Here is a 15,686-nt window from a genome sequence, read left to right as displayed (position 1 = left end):
TATTCATAACATGATATAGTTAAGTAATACCATGACAAGTGAGCTATTTTGCTCTATATTCTTACGATGCAAAAAAAAACAAAACATTCAAAACACCTACAGAGTGCAGGCATTACGTGAAGTCTAGTGCGCTCTTTCACTTCATGATTCAGTCTATTAAAATACACTCAGAATGATCACAAAATCAAGACATGGGGCAGAAACTGTGTATATTTATACCACTTCTTATAGTTAATCAATTTCACACGGAGGAGTGCCTTTTTTTTCTCCAAAAATTACCATATACAAATGTAATATTAATTTTTTACAACAGTTCAATAAACTAGAAGTTTTATTAAGAGACTTACGTTTTAGACACCATATTGCCTGTTTTTGCACATTTCGCCAACAAAAATAATTCCAAACAAATACTGGTAGTTTAGTTGAGAAGTATGTTGAAAAGTATGCATTTTTCCCCTCAACATTTCTTATTTGTATATTCATAAATGCATTTAAAACATTAATCTCATAACATTATTTATTGCAGTTGTAATTATTGTTATTTGCAGTGTAAATTATTTAATCTGACTGGTAGCAGCCCTATAGTGTATATTGAATTTATTGATAAATTGTAATAATTTGGTTAAAAATAGGCCTTTGTAAAGGTAAATAAAAATATGCAGATTTAAGTATGTAAAAGCTGATAGTACACTGATGAAAATATTGCTTCAGAATAAATTGTTTACTCCACCAAAAATCTCAGTGATGCAGTTATTTTGCGGGGATATTTTGTATGGAATATTGTCTGCTGACATTAAAAGTTCACTGTATATCGTAGTAATAAATATCATTTATTACAGCAAAGATATTTTGTTTTCTTTTTAATTTAAACACATTAAATATTACATATATGCATGTAATAAAATGTGTATTTCCATTACAGGTTTAGGTCTTACATTTCATATAAGGTGGTATTAAAAAGGTCTTAAAAAGTCTTAAATTTAACTTGTTCATGTCTGTAGAAACCCTGTGTGAAGTTGATTGCTTTCTTTTCACCTCAGCATACAATACAGACTCCTCTGACTGGTACACTTTTTTAAAGGATTCCAAGCAAACAGAGCAATTGTTGTGGTAACATAATGGTTAAATCTTGTTTCTTTGCCATCACCAAAAAGAAATAAAGAAAAAAAAAGAAAGAAAGAATGATAGAAAATAAAAAACATACCTGTACCTGTAGATTTGTCATTGTCAAATGGCTTGAAGATAACTGTTGAATAGCACAACTCATCTTCCATACCTGCTCACCTTCACAATCCACAAACGCTGTTGAGAAGACAGAAAACAGCAGTATGATTATTAAATGCAGTCAGTCAGACTGCGCAGAGACATTTGTGCCATTCAGAATTTGGTAATAACAGAATTTGAAGCGGAACATGCTGCCTCATTTACAACACTAATACTTCATTCATCATATTCATACACAAGGAGGTGTCTAAAGGGTCATGTACTGTTAATTCTACAGAACATTTTACATTTAGAGAAGCTTAATAATAATAAATATAAAATGGTCAATTATTGAAAGAAGTTATATTTTTCAAAACTGTGCCTTCCCTGTCCAATGGCATAAACTCTTATATGTTCTGTGTTTTGAGTTATCAGTTTGAAGTATTGTCCTGTAATGTCAACTAACTCACTGGGAATTTGAATGGTATTCAGTTACAATAAAAAAGACTGCATTTAGGTTGGATGTTGGTTCTCTTTATAACTGAATAATTCATAATTTTAAAGAATTGTAAAATGAAAGATAACACCATATAATGTAGAGCAGGGGTGCCCAACCCTGGTCCTGGAGATCTACCTTCCTGCAGAGTTTAGCTCCAACCCTGATCAAACACACCTGAACCAACTAATTAGGGTCTGAAGGAGCACTTGATAATTACAGACAGGTGTGTTTGATCAGGGTTGGAACTGAACTCTGCAGGAAGGTAGATCTCCAGGACCAGGGTTGGGCACCCCTGATGTAGAGGCTTTGAAAATTAAACTTAAAGGTGCACGAATGCACTAAATGCTAAATAATTTAGTTGCCTTCGTATTTGTTTTTTTTTAATTCAATAGACTGCCTGTCACTCTGTAGATGAACAAAAGTATTTAAGTTGTCAGATGTTAGTTGACTTTAATTGTAGGTAATTTACAGTGCATTAAACAAAATATTTTCTGTGATAAAATGTAAATGTTTAATAAAGTCATAAATAATGACAGTAGTCCTGTATACAATTATGAGAGTAGTTACCTCCTCACTATAGATAATTTTCATCCTGCCATCCATCCTGGTTATCAGATAACTATTTTGTCTGATGTATTGTCACCATCATGCCACAAGAGGGCGCAGTAAATTAATGTGACAAAATGTAGCAAACATCAAGAATTACAATGATTGTTCAGCCAAAAATGAAACTTCAGTCATTATTTACCCTCATTCTGTTCCAAACAGACAGTCTCAGTCATCACTCTTTTTACTGTTTAGAAAAAAAGATGCACTGAAATGGTGACTGAGGATGACATTCTGCCTAATATCTCCACAGGAGAAAGAAAGTATTACAGGTCTGGAAGTAATCCAGCAGTGGTAGAGTTAACTCCCCAAATTACATCACTCTCGCATTCTGTCCATCCACCCCTCCTCTTTAACTCCTCCGCCCTCCCCCTTCTCATTGTCTATGAAAAGGAGGGTCTTTCTCTCCCCTGTCCATTCAGCCGCTGTGCACTGGGACTGTGGTCCAGACTCCAGACCTCACCCTCAAGCCTGTCATTATAATCACTTAGCAGCCACAAAGACCTCCAGCCCTTCACAGCCTCTGTGCACAGTTCTAGTGAGACTTAACACTTTCCACCACTCTAAGATGGAGCTTTTGGGTGCCCGACTGCCCTTCACCCAGTTTCAGGAGGAAAAGTACCAGATGCTGGAGCTGAACCAGCGTCTCGAATCATACTTAGGCCGCGTGAAGCTTCTGGAGGAGGAAAACAAGCTACTGCGAGAGGAGATCCACACTCTCAAGAGCAGCAGGGAACCACCACGCCAGCGCAAAGCTCAAGAGGAGGCTCTCAGCCAGGCCAGGAGGATGTTGGATGAGGCCTGGAGGAAGAAAGACCATGTGGAACTGGAAGTGGAGAACATGATGGAGGATATAGTGGTGGTGAGTATTCAAAGACAGAAGGCGAAGAATGCTCAGGCTGAGGCACAGAGAAAACTCATGGAGAGCAGGAAGGAGCTGGAAGAGGAGCGTAGAGCTCAGATTTGGCTTAGAGAGAAGGTTGGCCAACTTGAAAAAGACCTCTTGCTACAGATGCAAGTCCACCAGGAGAACATGGAAACCATGCAGGCCTCTCTGAAACAGACAAAACAAGTCTTGATGGCCCCACAGCCCACTCAAACTGCCAGCATCCCAGACCTGGGACAAGAGTACAGCCACAGAGCAACTCAAGCCTGGCAGGAGGCAACCAACAACTATCAGAGAATGGTTGGAGGTCTTGAGGAAAGGCTGGACCAGGCCAAAGCTAACATGGCAAAGATTCATCAAGAAAAGAGAGAAAACCAGCATCAAGTTCAGCATCTAGCAAAGGAGCTGGAGAGCACTAAGACTAAGAGGCAGATGTTGGAGAAAAATTTAGTGCAGCAGAAAGAAGAGCATAAACAGGAGCTTCAACATTTTCAGGTAAGAATTTAAACTTATTTTCGTTCAACTAGTTCAGATTCTGTCTTCATTTACTCGCCCTAACCTGTAGGATATTTTGAGGAATATTTCATCTGTTTTTGTCCATACGATGGAAATCGTTGGGGTCCAAAACAACACTGGATCCTGCTCTTATTTCAGGGATAAAAAGTACTGAGACATTTTTCAAAATATCTTCTTTCATGTTCCACAGAAGACAGAAGGTCATACAGGTTTGGTAACAGGACACATGTATTTAACTGGGTTCTTTTCATTTTTGTTAAATTTTTATTGCGATGTTCCACATTCTCTTCACTTTAATATATATTTCTGAAGAAAACTTGTCTCATATCTTTGAACAGGCCCAAGTAGATGCTCTGGAGTTAGAGAAAGACAGCCTGGGGCAGCAGATAGACAGCCTTATGGGGGACAGACAAAACTTGCTGCAGGTCAAGATGTCTCTTGGACTGGAGGTGGCCACATACAGGTACCTGTCTTCAATATCATCATCAACATCAGCAAAATACAACCTCTCTTTATTATAATCTTCAGAACCATCTTTACAAGAAGTAAAATATGCATGTAGCTCTCTCCATTTCATCTCTAATGGGATTCCCCTGCACTGTGGGATTTGTAGTTTATGGAGGCCCAACTAATAGGATCATGCATCAGTGGCTCTAAAAAGCATCTCAGGCACCCTGAGAGGGGTAACTTTAGATCAGTCATTTAGAATGGACCCTCTCCATTTCCCACCCGCCACTGACCCTGATCCATCTTCTTGGAGGAGGGGCAGTGAAACAGGGGGGTGGGCAATTCATTCAATAACATCCTTCAGATCCGACTGATTTATGTCTGTCGAGGGCAGACCGAAATAAATTTTAACCAAGCATTTTAGCTGTTGCTCATTTCATGGTCCTCCATATCATGAAGCTGCATTGCATTAGATGCACAGGTACTTAAGAAGGATGGAGATGGTGGTTTTAAAATGTGAAGTTATTATAAATGTGTACATAATTTTTTATTGCATATTGTTACAATATGATGTGCATGTCTCTTTCAAGTCTTTTCGAGTTTTTGAATACATTTTTATGTAATAAACAAAATAAAGATCTACGTTATTTTTAAAAAATCGATTGTGTGATGTTTTTTGTAAATTACAATACATGCATTTGGCAGGATACCTGTTACATGAAGTGTGTGCGTACGTTTGTAAATTCCAACCCTTGCAATTGTTCAGTGCTGCATGCAGGAGGTAAATGAATTGATGCCAGACCAAATCCTGCAGATGGGCTGACAATGACAAATCTGACATACTATTTGCATAACAACAGAACTAAGCACAAGACTGCAGCTCAAGAACCGGACTCCATCTCATTTAACCCACCCCTCACATTAAAGAAATTGCTGTGATGCTGACAGACGTTCTGTTGCTTCTTTCCAGAGCTTTGCTGGACAGCGAGGGCCTGGGTATTGACAGACCAACAACAAAAAAGACCAGCTCTGCTTTCTTTTTAGGTAACATTCTTTAAAAAAAAATTAATAAATAATATTTATTTTTCTATTTATTTTATTATTTTTATTATTGTTTTTACTAAAGCGTGATGGCTATTTAGGCAATAGGAAAGTGAAAAATTTTTTTTATTAATGAATATAAAAATTAATAATGGCTCTATTGAATACAGAGAACATAATTCAGCCTATACAGATTTTTAATCTGAACAGATCTCCTTTCCCTAAATACTGCTGTGCTCCGGGCTGGTTAAATGATTAGTACTTTGTGACATTGTGTGCTTATTGCATGGTGAGGTATCTGTCTAAGCCTGTAAAACTAGCTTCCTGTGCTAATCCCATAGGTCACTAGCAGATGGCTCCACTTTCCAGTAATGCAGTCCTGGAAAAGCATAATGAAGATCAATACATCTCCATTACGGCTCACTCACAGTTCACGACTATAGTGTGTATTCTGGTAACTCCCCTGGGAGGCAGATCAGGGGTCTATGTCTGTCTGTTTCATACTATCTCCATCTATCTCTTTAGCCTGGGGCTTTATCCATCAACCACATTTTTTCCAATAGCATCATAGTTATCAGGGCATGGGACATCAGCCATATTTTGATATTTTGATGCATTACGAACAGTTTTTTTAAGTGTATTAAAAGCTTACAGCGCAACCAGTGTAGTCAGAAATTCTGAAACAATGACTCTAAAGAGTCGGTTCAAACACATACATCATACAACAAACTATGAGACAAACTGAATTTGTTATGATCCCATCTCTACATATTTTCACCCTCTCTTTTAGATACCCATAAAACTGGGTAAAACCTAGAAAAGATGCAATGTCATTATTTAAAACACTAAGAGTATTTGGGATTCAGAAAATAGATCTGATAATCTGCCAAAGGTAGATTTGATCAAATAGGTCCCTGTCTGTGTGATAAAGCCTGCCTCACCATCTTCCTGTTTCTTGTTACAGATGTGCTCTCAAAGCCCACTGGGACCCACCCAGCCTCACAGACCACTGCTGCTTCCTGCCATGTCAGCAATACTGTGTCTACAAGTCACAGATCAATCACCTCCTCTCGCACTCTGCTGACTAGTGTGACTCCATCATGGACCCCGACTCGAGGGACTCCACAAAGAACACCAACCAGAGCCTCAGTGACAGAAAAGACAAAGGTTCATATCTCAGAGGAGACTGAGAAAGCTGCTGAGAAGTCTGTGGATCATTTGCAGCAAGAGAAAGCCCGTGAAGACCTGGCCCTTGCAACAACTCTCCCCAAAACAGCTGCAGAACCAAAACCACTGCTCAAACCAGAAGATATTGAGATTCAAGAGGAGGACGAATCAAAACAGTTCCAGAAAGATCAGATGGTTGAATCTGAAACTGCTGCATCGGCATTGATAAGTGTGTCAGCTGACCAACCAAGTAACTTGTCCCAAACTCCAGAGACAGAAAGCTGGGCTGGTCCATTCACAGATCCTGCAGGGGTTTCAGAAGAAGGGAAGGACGAGGACACTGAAGTGTCTGTTGAAATGGCTCAGATCTCACACGCACCTAAGGTTGCTTGGGAAGAAAATAAAACCATAGCAGAGGATGAAAAAGACGATGCCTCTGAGATGGATGTAAGATCAGAGAACATCAGTGAAAGCCACACAGATGCATATGGAAATGCAGAGAATGATAATGATACATTAAAATCTAGCCATATCAGTGCGAACACCAGTATACTGGGTTCATCGTTCCTCGAGCAAGGAACTTTAGATTTGGTGGGTGATTTTGGCTATCATGAAGATTTAATGAAGGTAGATGAACAGGACAATGTGAACAATATTAGTGAGGAGGTAACAGAGCAAATGGACAGTGAAACTGAGGCAGCGATTGATTCAATCAATGAGTGGGACAGACAGGAAGAAATTGAACCAGAGAATGAGACTAAAGTGTTGAGCCCTGACTCTGAGGTGGAAGAAGAGGATGAAATGAACATTGATGCTAACATGAAGGATAAAACAGATGAAAATGTGACTGAAAGAGAAGAAGAAGAGATAGAAGTGATTAAGAGTGACATTTCTGTGCAGGATGAAGGTGTAGATAATCAGGAGAGTTTAGAGAAGACTGTACCGCCAACTGAACCCCATTCAGATCAGACAGTAAACGAGGAAGATCCTTTACCTGAGGAATCTGAGGAAGAAGAAGAATACCAAGGTGAACACGATTATTCCCCAAACATATCAGCCTCGTGGAGAACCGATCCTGGCGAGTGTGACAGCTACAGTCAGGAGAACACGCTAGCAGACACTCGGCCCTTGATTTGTTATAAGAGTGACGAGGAAACAGATGGGAACGTGCAAGCCTTGCACCTCATCGGTGAGACCAGTGACAGTGAGGATGAGAAAGAAAGAATGGAAGAAGGTCACTGGAATGAGAGTGCCTCCAAATGCTTCAACACCATGGAGGATCTCACAGAAGATCCAGACATGGAGGTCACTGGAGAGATGATGACGGAAGATGTTGTTTCTAAAGAAGAAGCACTAGATGGCTCTGAAGTCCATGAAAGTTTGGACATGGTGGAGAAAGAAAGTGCAAGAATTGAGCTCAAGCGAGACCTGGAAGACAATAGTGATGTTATGACTGAGATGAGGAAAGATGAAGGTCATGATGTCAAGGTTTATGAGCAAAACGAGCAACCACAACTGACTGAAAACCAGCATATACACACAGAACAACCTGAGAATGAAACAGTCCATTCACATGAAAGTCAAGAACAAGTTGATATGGACCATCCAATCTCATTCCCTGAAACATCCCAGCAGTTTAAAAGCTCCTTTGAAACTCAATCAACTCTGACCATGTTCCAAGATACAGCTGCAACCAAAGAACCAGAAGATCTTCTGGAAGTTTCCATGCACACCAACATGGATCTCACAGACAGTCGCTCTTTGGAGAGTGAAATGAACAGTCAACCAAACAACATGACATCGGACATTCCCAACTCAGACCAGGAAGAGGGCAATAGCTCAGAAGATGAGTCTCCAAATGCCAGCCAGTGCTTTCAGAACACAAGCATTTTAGCAGCGGCTACTCTTAATGAGCAGCCATTAACCTTTACTAATGGAGTCACCAAGGCTGATTCTGTGTCTGACGTCATCAATTTGCCTGAAGAAGTGCTCAGTAAGGAGAAGCACACTGAAGAACCTAAAGCCCCTCAGATTGATGACTGGGAGAATTCTAACATCTGGGGCAAAAGCACAAATGCTCCAGATGCAGCCGAGATCACACACACATCAAGTATGGATGAAAACGCAGGCGTTTTCCCAGTAAACGAGACTGAGAATTTAGAAATTCCAAATAAAATGCCAAGTTTAGCGGAAAACATCTTTGAAAAATTTGAAGAACATCTTGAAAGGACAGTGGAGAGCTTCTCAGAAAAAGTGCTAACTGTGATGGATTTCGAGAGGAACAATTCAGGAGAGGAGGAGGAATTTCAGTCAAAGGAAAAAAAAGGTGAGATTCATAGCTTTTTCAGCACAAGCATGAAGGAAGATTTCTGGAGTGAGGGAAAAACGGAGATGGCAGCTACTTATGACCCTGCCAAGACTGAAGACTTAAACCAGGCTATGGTCTTTGGAGAGGAGTGGAGAGATATGGAGGGAATGCCAACAGCAAATGGAAGTCCTAAAGAAAAGATGGACTTCCTCAAAGGCCAGGATGAGAGGCATAAAGATGAACAGCCAACACAAAGCAAGATGGTCCCATCTGATGACTCTGTTGATGAGGGGGATTCCTGGTCCTCTGGCGATGAGTAACAGCTTTGTCCGATGATGTTTTAGACCATTTAATACTAAACCAAAAACATAAAAATGTAATGATGTCATTTAAATAGATGGACAGATATATTACCGAGCCAAAATGAAAATTCATGGTGGAAGACAGCAACAAAAACACCTTCATACATTCACAGAAATTAAACTAGACAAGATTGCTCAGCGCAGTGTGTGTAATTGTACAATGTGATCTCTGTAATGTGAGTTAACAGCCTGGCATAATGTGCCAGCTGTCGTCTCGGGATAAGAAAGCGTTGTACTCCATGACAGCCACGGGCAGAAAGGATTCTTAAAGATTTACTATGAAGCTTTACTTGTTTCTGTACTAATTAGACCAGATTTTCAATGACCTTCATCTTTCAGTGTTAAAAATAAAATACTTTTGTGTATTTGCACTGACGTATGTTACAATGGAAAAACAATATGGATTAAAATTTTACAATTCTGAAAAAAGCAAAAGATGAATAAAAAGTAAAATAGCAAATAATATGAGTTGGTGTCTTTTTTTATTAATATTTTTAAATGTATAATTTTGATCAATAATTGCATGCCCACACAACATTTGACACTTTTTCTGTGTTTTAAACATACATTTAAAGATAGATTTAAAGTTCTAGGTTTTGATTGATAAAGTTCTAAGTTTTATTCATCCAACCATTTCAGTTTCAGTGAATCAGAACTCCAGTTGAACAGGCTGGATCATAAATCACACTGGGATTTGGAGCCAAGCGCTGGTAACCACACAATACTGGTCTGAGAGAAAGAGGCCACACTAGAAGAAGAAAAGAATAAGGAACAATGAATAATAGATGACATTTCCCTCTGTGTGCAGGCTGGCTCTCTGGTGCCACTGATGGGGGGTGTAATGGGACCATGACAGCGATATTGGACGAACACATCAGCACTTTAACCAACACCACTTTGACTAGAACATGCATTCAGATAGAAACTGATGGCATAACATCCTGTATAAAATAAAATAAGCTCTTATTCTTCAAAAGGTTAAACCTTCTATTCTTAGTCCAATGTCCAATCAAACAACTAGTCAGATGACCCACAAATACAAGCAGGATTTACAAGGTCTTTTGAGAGCTAAAACAAAAGTGAGTCAGGGCAGCAGCTGGGAGGTCAGATGCTTCAACACCTGTTTCATGTGGAAGAGGACGCCACACAATCACCCCTGATGCAACAGCGTGCAACTCCATAACCGGTTTATTGAAGTGAAGATCTGATCCTGTTAAAATGACAGACGTGGTTATTTAAATCTGATCTCGATGGCATTCACAAATGTCAATGTAAGAGCTATTTGAGTGTAATGAACACAGTATCCCGAGACCACAGCGCTACAAATAAATCTCAATAAGCCTGAAATGTATTCAGAGGCTGAGTGACATTCAGCTCTCTCTGCTTCCTTTACCATCTGTCTTTGTTATTGATTGCTGTTGATTATCAATGTCAGATAGTGAGTGACTGAGTGTTTTAAAGATTAGACAAGACCCCACATTCATCATCATTCTTTTAGCTTCCACATTCTAATGCAAATGCGTGACAAATCATTACTAATACTTGTTCATACTAATACTGTTGTTTCCTCTACCAAAAATTATTATGTCGCTTTCTGGAGAATGACGTCATTAATGAACTTTGGTTAGTTCAAGGAATATTACAAAACAGGATGTACTGTAAAGTGACAAGTGAAATTGAGTAAACAGGAAAACCTATATGAAACGATTACCAGTAATAGCTAAATTAGGAAAACAAAATGTTAAAGGTGACAATATCATGAAAATCTGACTTTTCCAGGTTTTAAGTGCTATAATCAGGTCCCCGGTGCATCTACCAACCAAGGAAACGTGAAAAAGATTAACCCAGGCCAGTAACTTTGTTTTGGTAAGCCTTTTTCTGCAAGCCTGAAAAAAACAAGCGTGTCTGAGTTCGCTCCCCTAGTGACGTTGCAAAGGGATCTCATTATAATATTACCGCCCCTTAATCTGTAAATTTAGTTTATACCCACGGCGCCGTCATTGTGTTTTCGCAAGCGTCAGTGGTGTACCAGCTCTAATGCCATGGCGAAAGTTTGAGCAAAACACCCTAACTGTTCGGTCTTTGGCTGCACAGACGAGCACAGAACACTATTTAGAGTCCCAGCCTCAGAGGAGACAAGAGAGCAGTGGATTTATTGATTTATTTACTGTATATTGCTGCTGCCACACAGATCTAAAATAAACATGCGATTTATTTCCCAGCTGTTTACTTTCACAGACATAACCGACTGTTTTTGTAACTCGTGTGTTTTTAACGTAAACTTGTGTGTGAATGAGAACTTAGTTTAGTACTCACATGCTGTGACAGCAGCTTTCTGTCCCTGTGCTTCGGATGTGTGCTCTCAGAAAACTGAAGTTTAAACTAATTTGGTTTAAAACGCATGATTTCAGCGCGATAAACATGATAATCAGAACCAAAACAGATGGTTTTAGCAGGTATGAGCTGTAATGGCGCAGCTCAAAAGCAGGAAAAGCTGGGAAAGGGGGCAGGGAGGGAGCAGCAGCTCATTTGCATTTAAAGAGACAGGCACGGAAAACAGCTGTTTTTTTTTTTTTTTTTTTTTTTTTTTTTTATAATTACATTGAGTAAAACATTATATTTTGAAGACGACGACTGGAATAGTACTTTCGGTAACACTTTAGTATAGGGACCAATTCTCACTATTGCTGTAACAACTAGTTGTTTATTAGCATGCCTAACATATTGGCTGTTTTATTAGTACTTATAAAGCACATATTCTGCATTACCATATTCTACATCCCTAATCCTACCCAATACCTAAACTTAACAACGACCTTAGCTATTAAATATCAGCAAATTAGCAGTTTACTGAGGCAAAAGTTGTAGTTAATGGTTTGTTAATAGCAAGAATTGAACCTTAAAATAAAGTGACCATATTTTTTTTTGTAAAACACACTTCAATAATCTTACAGAGCAAGCAAAATGATTAAAAATTGTGATGTTGCAATAAAACAATCCTAAATAATTTTGTTTCAAAATTGTGAGTTTAATATTTTTTATCCATATAATAAATGTATAAGGGCAAACAAACGACCCCTATAAATATAACATTTAAATAGAAATAAAAAAATTAAAATATATAATAGAAAACCACATAGAAATGAAACCATAAGCTGGTAGCAATTTTTTTATATTTAAATCTAGAAAATGTACACCACATTGTAATTTATCCCACTGCCTGAGGGAAGAGAATACCAGCTGATTATAAAGACAAAGATATTGATCGAACATCTGAGGAATGATTTTGGATATATCATTGCATTGAGAGATTTCACATTGATTTGCCAATCTGTGCTATATGCATCCAAATTTGTCTCTTTTGATGAGTAATTCTAGTGGGGCCTGTTTAAGCAATTTGTTAGCTTGTTTCATATTCTCAGTCCTCAGACGAACTGTAGCCTGCTGGAGAGCTGAATCAACTGTTAGAGAAATAATACAATGAAACTATTGTAGAGCACATTTACTCTGTCAATCAATGCATAAATTGACATTTACATTGTTAAGGATGATGGGTGTTTTCTCTTTTCTGTAAGATTAAATGGTGTGTGTGTCTGAGCGCATTAGGAAAAAAAGGTTGACTTTGTCATCCAATAAGTCAGGACCTGTTACAAACAGAAGCTCAATGGTTGCACCAGACGCCACAACTGACAAACTCAGCTGACGCTGTGCTCAGATGAACAGAATGTCATTGAGGAATGGTCTGAATTCAATGCCCGCTCCTCCAAAAGACACATGCACAAGACATACTCACACTCAAGGTCAAGTCATTGTGCCTGAATCACCGTGATCTGTTGATGAACTATTTGTGGTTTTTATTTCCAACAACAAACCCAGTGTCTCTATAAGGGCAAACACATTCTTACATAATTAGATCACACCCAAAGTTTCATCTCGAAGCCGTCGAAATTTGGGTTCAAATAAACCTGGGTTAAAATTAACCTGGAGAACTGGATTTCCTCTGAACAAGCACGTATGTGTATTATAAAACTAAGGTACACTATAAAACTGAATCAACGAGAGGGGGGAAATGATTTAAAATGTAGAATGTTAGCAGCAGTGTCGATGTGAAGTGAAAGGCTGACATCTAGTGGCCAGATATGAAAACGCAACAGCGCATTTTAATTGACAAGATACTATTACAAAAGAAAAGGCCATAACTGTCCTCAAGTTTCAAAAAGTATGTGAACATTATATAAATGACATTTATAATGTTACAGAAAAATTCTATTTCAAATAAATTCTTAGAATTTTGTATTCATGAAAGAATCATGAGGGGAAAATATTAAATATTAAGCAGCTCAACCATTGTCAACTTTAAACATGAGACTGGAGTAATGGCTTCTGAAAATTCAGGAATAAATTATATTTTAAAATAGATTAAAATGGAACACTTTTTAAAAATTGTAACAATATTTCACAATATTATTATTTTTACTGTATTTTTGATCAGTTCAATGTAGCCTTGGTTAGCGTAAGACGCTTCTTAAAAACTTTTTTTTTAATCCTACCAATGTCAAATTTTAATTTTTTTCTTTTAGGGTCTGTAAGACTATTGTTTGAAAGACATCTCTGCTTACTTTCTTGCTACTTTATGATTAAAAATGATTTGTTTTTCGACATTTGCAGGTAACTTTAGATAAAAGTGCCTAAATTAATATGTAAATATTAATTAATAATGAGTGAACAGACAAGACAAACCACAAAGAAACTTGTAAAAGATAGACTGACACTTCTGTGTAGGTCAACTTGTCTATTTAATATATAAAATACAATAAACCATACGCAAAAAGGGAGGGTCATAAAGGACAATGGATACTTTGGTACAATAACAAACACTCTTTTGTAAAAGCAGTATAGAATTTGTAATAACATATCAGTGCATACTTTGTTTATGAAAATATACACAAATTGTATATCATTCTCCGAAAACAACAGAATTGTTTTTTTTATTTTTTTGTCTTTTTTTTTTTTTTACAACAAAACTCAAAGCAGACTAGCCGAACACAATATATTAGCTATAATTTTTCTTTTTTAGACTTTTTTTCTTCAATTTCTATTCTAGCTGTGTGTTGTATATTTTTATCGAAATTACATTTCAGTTTATTTATAATACGACTCATTCTTTGCTTGTCTGACGCCCATGCATTGTGTCTGATCAGAATAAATTAAATGTGTGGATGTCCCACCTTAACTATGTGTAGATATTATTATACAATTGACTAAAAATTGCAGCATTGAACTGGTCATTCTATCGAACCTGTTTTATCGCTTCCCTCAATTAGCAATAAGTACTAATATTACTACAACAGTTTTGTTTTACTTAATAAATCGTGCAATATTAGTAACACCCCTTTGAAGAAAACAAAAAACAAAAAAAACAACAAAAACGAAAATATATTTATATAATATTCATATATAATAAAATAAAATCAAATTAAAATAGGCTGCCTAACCTACAAAAAAATAAATAAAAATGCAGATGCAGAAAATAAAAACCGTCTTTCTAAATGTATCATTATTATTACCATCTGTGATGATAACCATAATGGTAATGATAATCATCATAACAATTATAATAAAAACAGACAATAAAACTGTCACCAGCACAAATTAACACGAGAAAAAGTATGTGAGAATCTCTAGACATCATACAAAGGGAATACGAGGGCCAAAGTGAACTATTCACCGGACGATTGTCTTTTCTTTGATTACTCACATTCCTAATTTTATCACGAGGTCCTTGTGAGAGCTTTTCGAATGTTGCCTTAGCCTTAAAATCAACACAGCCAGTGCTTCGAGGCACCGGACCATCCCAGGCGCATCGCTTTACAGTCACCGGCCTTCTCATCTTATAAACGTACATAGAAATCACTGCATTTGTTCAAAGCTCAGGACACAACAGTCTTTAAGTCAACAGGTGCACTGCAGAGGCCTCGCTCTGCTATGATGCAGTTCTAGAAAACATCCGCCCAGTAGCTCTAGAACCTCAGTCGATGGGATACGAACGCAGGTCTGTGATCAGTCCCAACAAACGCTTACTCTCCCGGTACTGCATCCATCATGTGTGTGAGTGTGTGTGTGTGTGGAATCTGGTTTAACAAAAGATGGGTCACCTGTTGAGGTGAAATGAAATGGCTTCTGTCTTCCTCTGTGAGTGAAAGAGAGGGAAAAAGGAGAGAAAGAGAAGATACGAGAGGATGAAGGGAGAGGTAGAGAAGCCGATGAGGGACAGGTGAGTCTCACCTTGAATATAAATACACTAACACTTAAAACTCATCTTTTTAGAGGGGAATATGCCATATTTGATATCATTTTGAACCCCAATTTCCCTTTAGCACTAGCTTCACTTAATCTGTCGTAATTTTTCAAAATCGTCACAGAAACATCCTTCATCTTTGTCACTTAGAGAATACACTAATGCACAGAAAACGATTTGTGTACATAATTGTCACATCTGCAACACGTGTAAAGCCTAATCTAGATTTCAGTACAACATTATTTTTTCTTTTCTTTTTTACAAAACGTGACATATTTCTTCTATTATTGTTTACGGTTAAACATGTGAAGTGCAATAAGCCAAGATCTCACAAAAAAAAAATAATAAACGAA

At 37.7% G+C, this 15,686-nt stretch overlaps 1 protein-coding gene across 1 annotated transcript; it reads left to right on the top strand.

The window, feature by feature from the left end:
- The first annotated feature begins 2,732 nt into the window (after positions 1-2,732).
- Positions 2,733-9,403, top strand: LOC107689863 (nestin-like). The gene is made up of 4 exons (XM_016488034.1): positions 2,733-3,689; positions 4,049-4,173; positions 5,128-5,201; positions 6,163-9,403. Exons 1-4 carry the CDS (start codon positions 2,877-2,879, stop codon positions 8,991-8,993), a joined length of 3,843 nt encoding a protein of 1,280 aa, XP_016343520.1. The 5' UTR covers positions 2,733-2,876; the 3' UTR covers positions 8,994-9,403.
- The last annotated feature ends 6,283 nt before the right edge of the window (positions 9,404-15,686 follow it).

The sequence above is a fragment of the Sinocyclocheilus anshuiensis genome, unplaced genomic scaffold (assembly GCF_001515605.1).
Source record: "Sinocyclocheilus anshuiensis isolate Anshui unplaced genomic scaffold, SAMN03320099.WGS_v1.1 scaffold1239, whole genome shotgun sequence".
Taxonomy (NCBI): Eukaryota; Metazoa; Chordata; class Actinopteri; order Cypriniformes; family Cyprinidae; genus Sinocyclocheilus; species Sinocyclocheilus anshuiensis.
The sequence above is the reverse complement of the archived record's forward strand: the minus strand, read 5'-3'. Positions and strand labels throughout refer to the sequence as shown.

Bases quoted from the DNA above. Each gene is read 5' to 3' on its own strand.
- LOC107689863 (XM_016488034.1), top strand. From the start codon at position 2,877: ATGGAGCTTTTGGGTGCCCGACTGCCCTTCACCCAGTTTCAGGAGGAA. The intron at 4,174-5,127 runs GTACCTGTCTTC...GCTTCTTTCCAG, and splicing joins CTGGAGGTGGCCACATACAG to AGCTTTGCTGGACAGCGAGG. The intron at 5,202-6,162 runs GTAACATTCTTT...TTCTTGTTACAG, and splicing joins CAGCTCTGCTTTCTTTTTAG to ATGTGCTCTCAAAGCCCACT.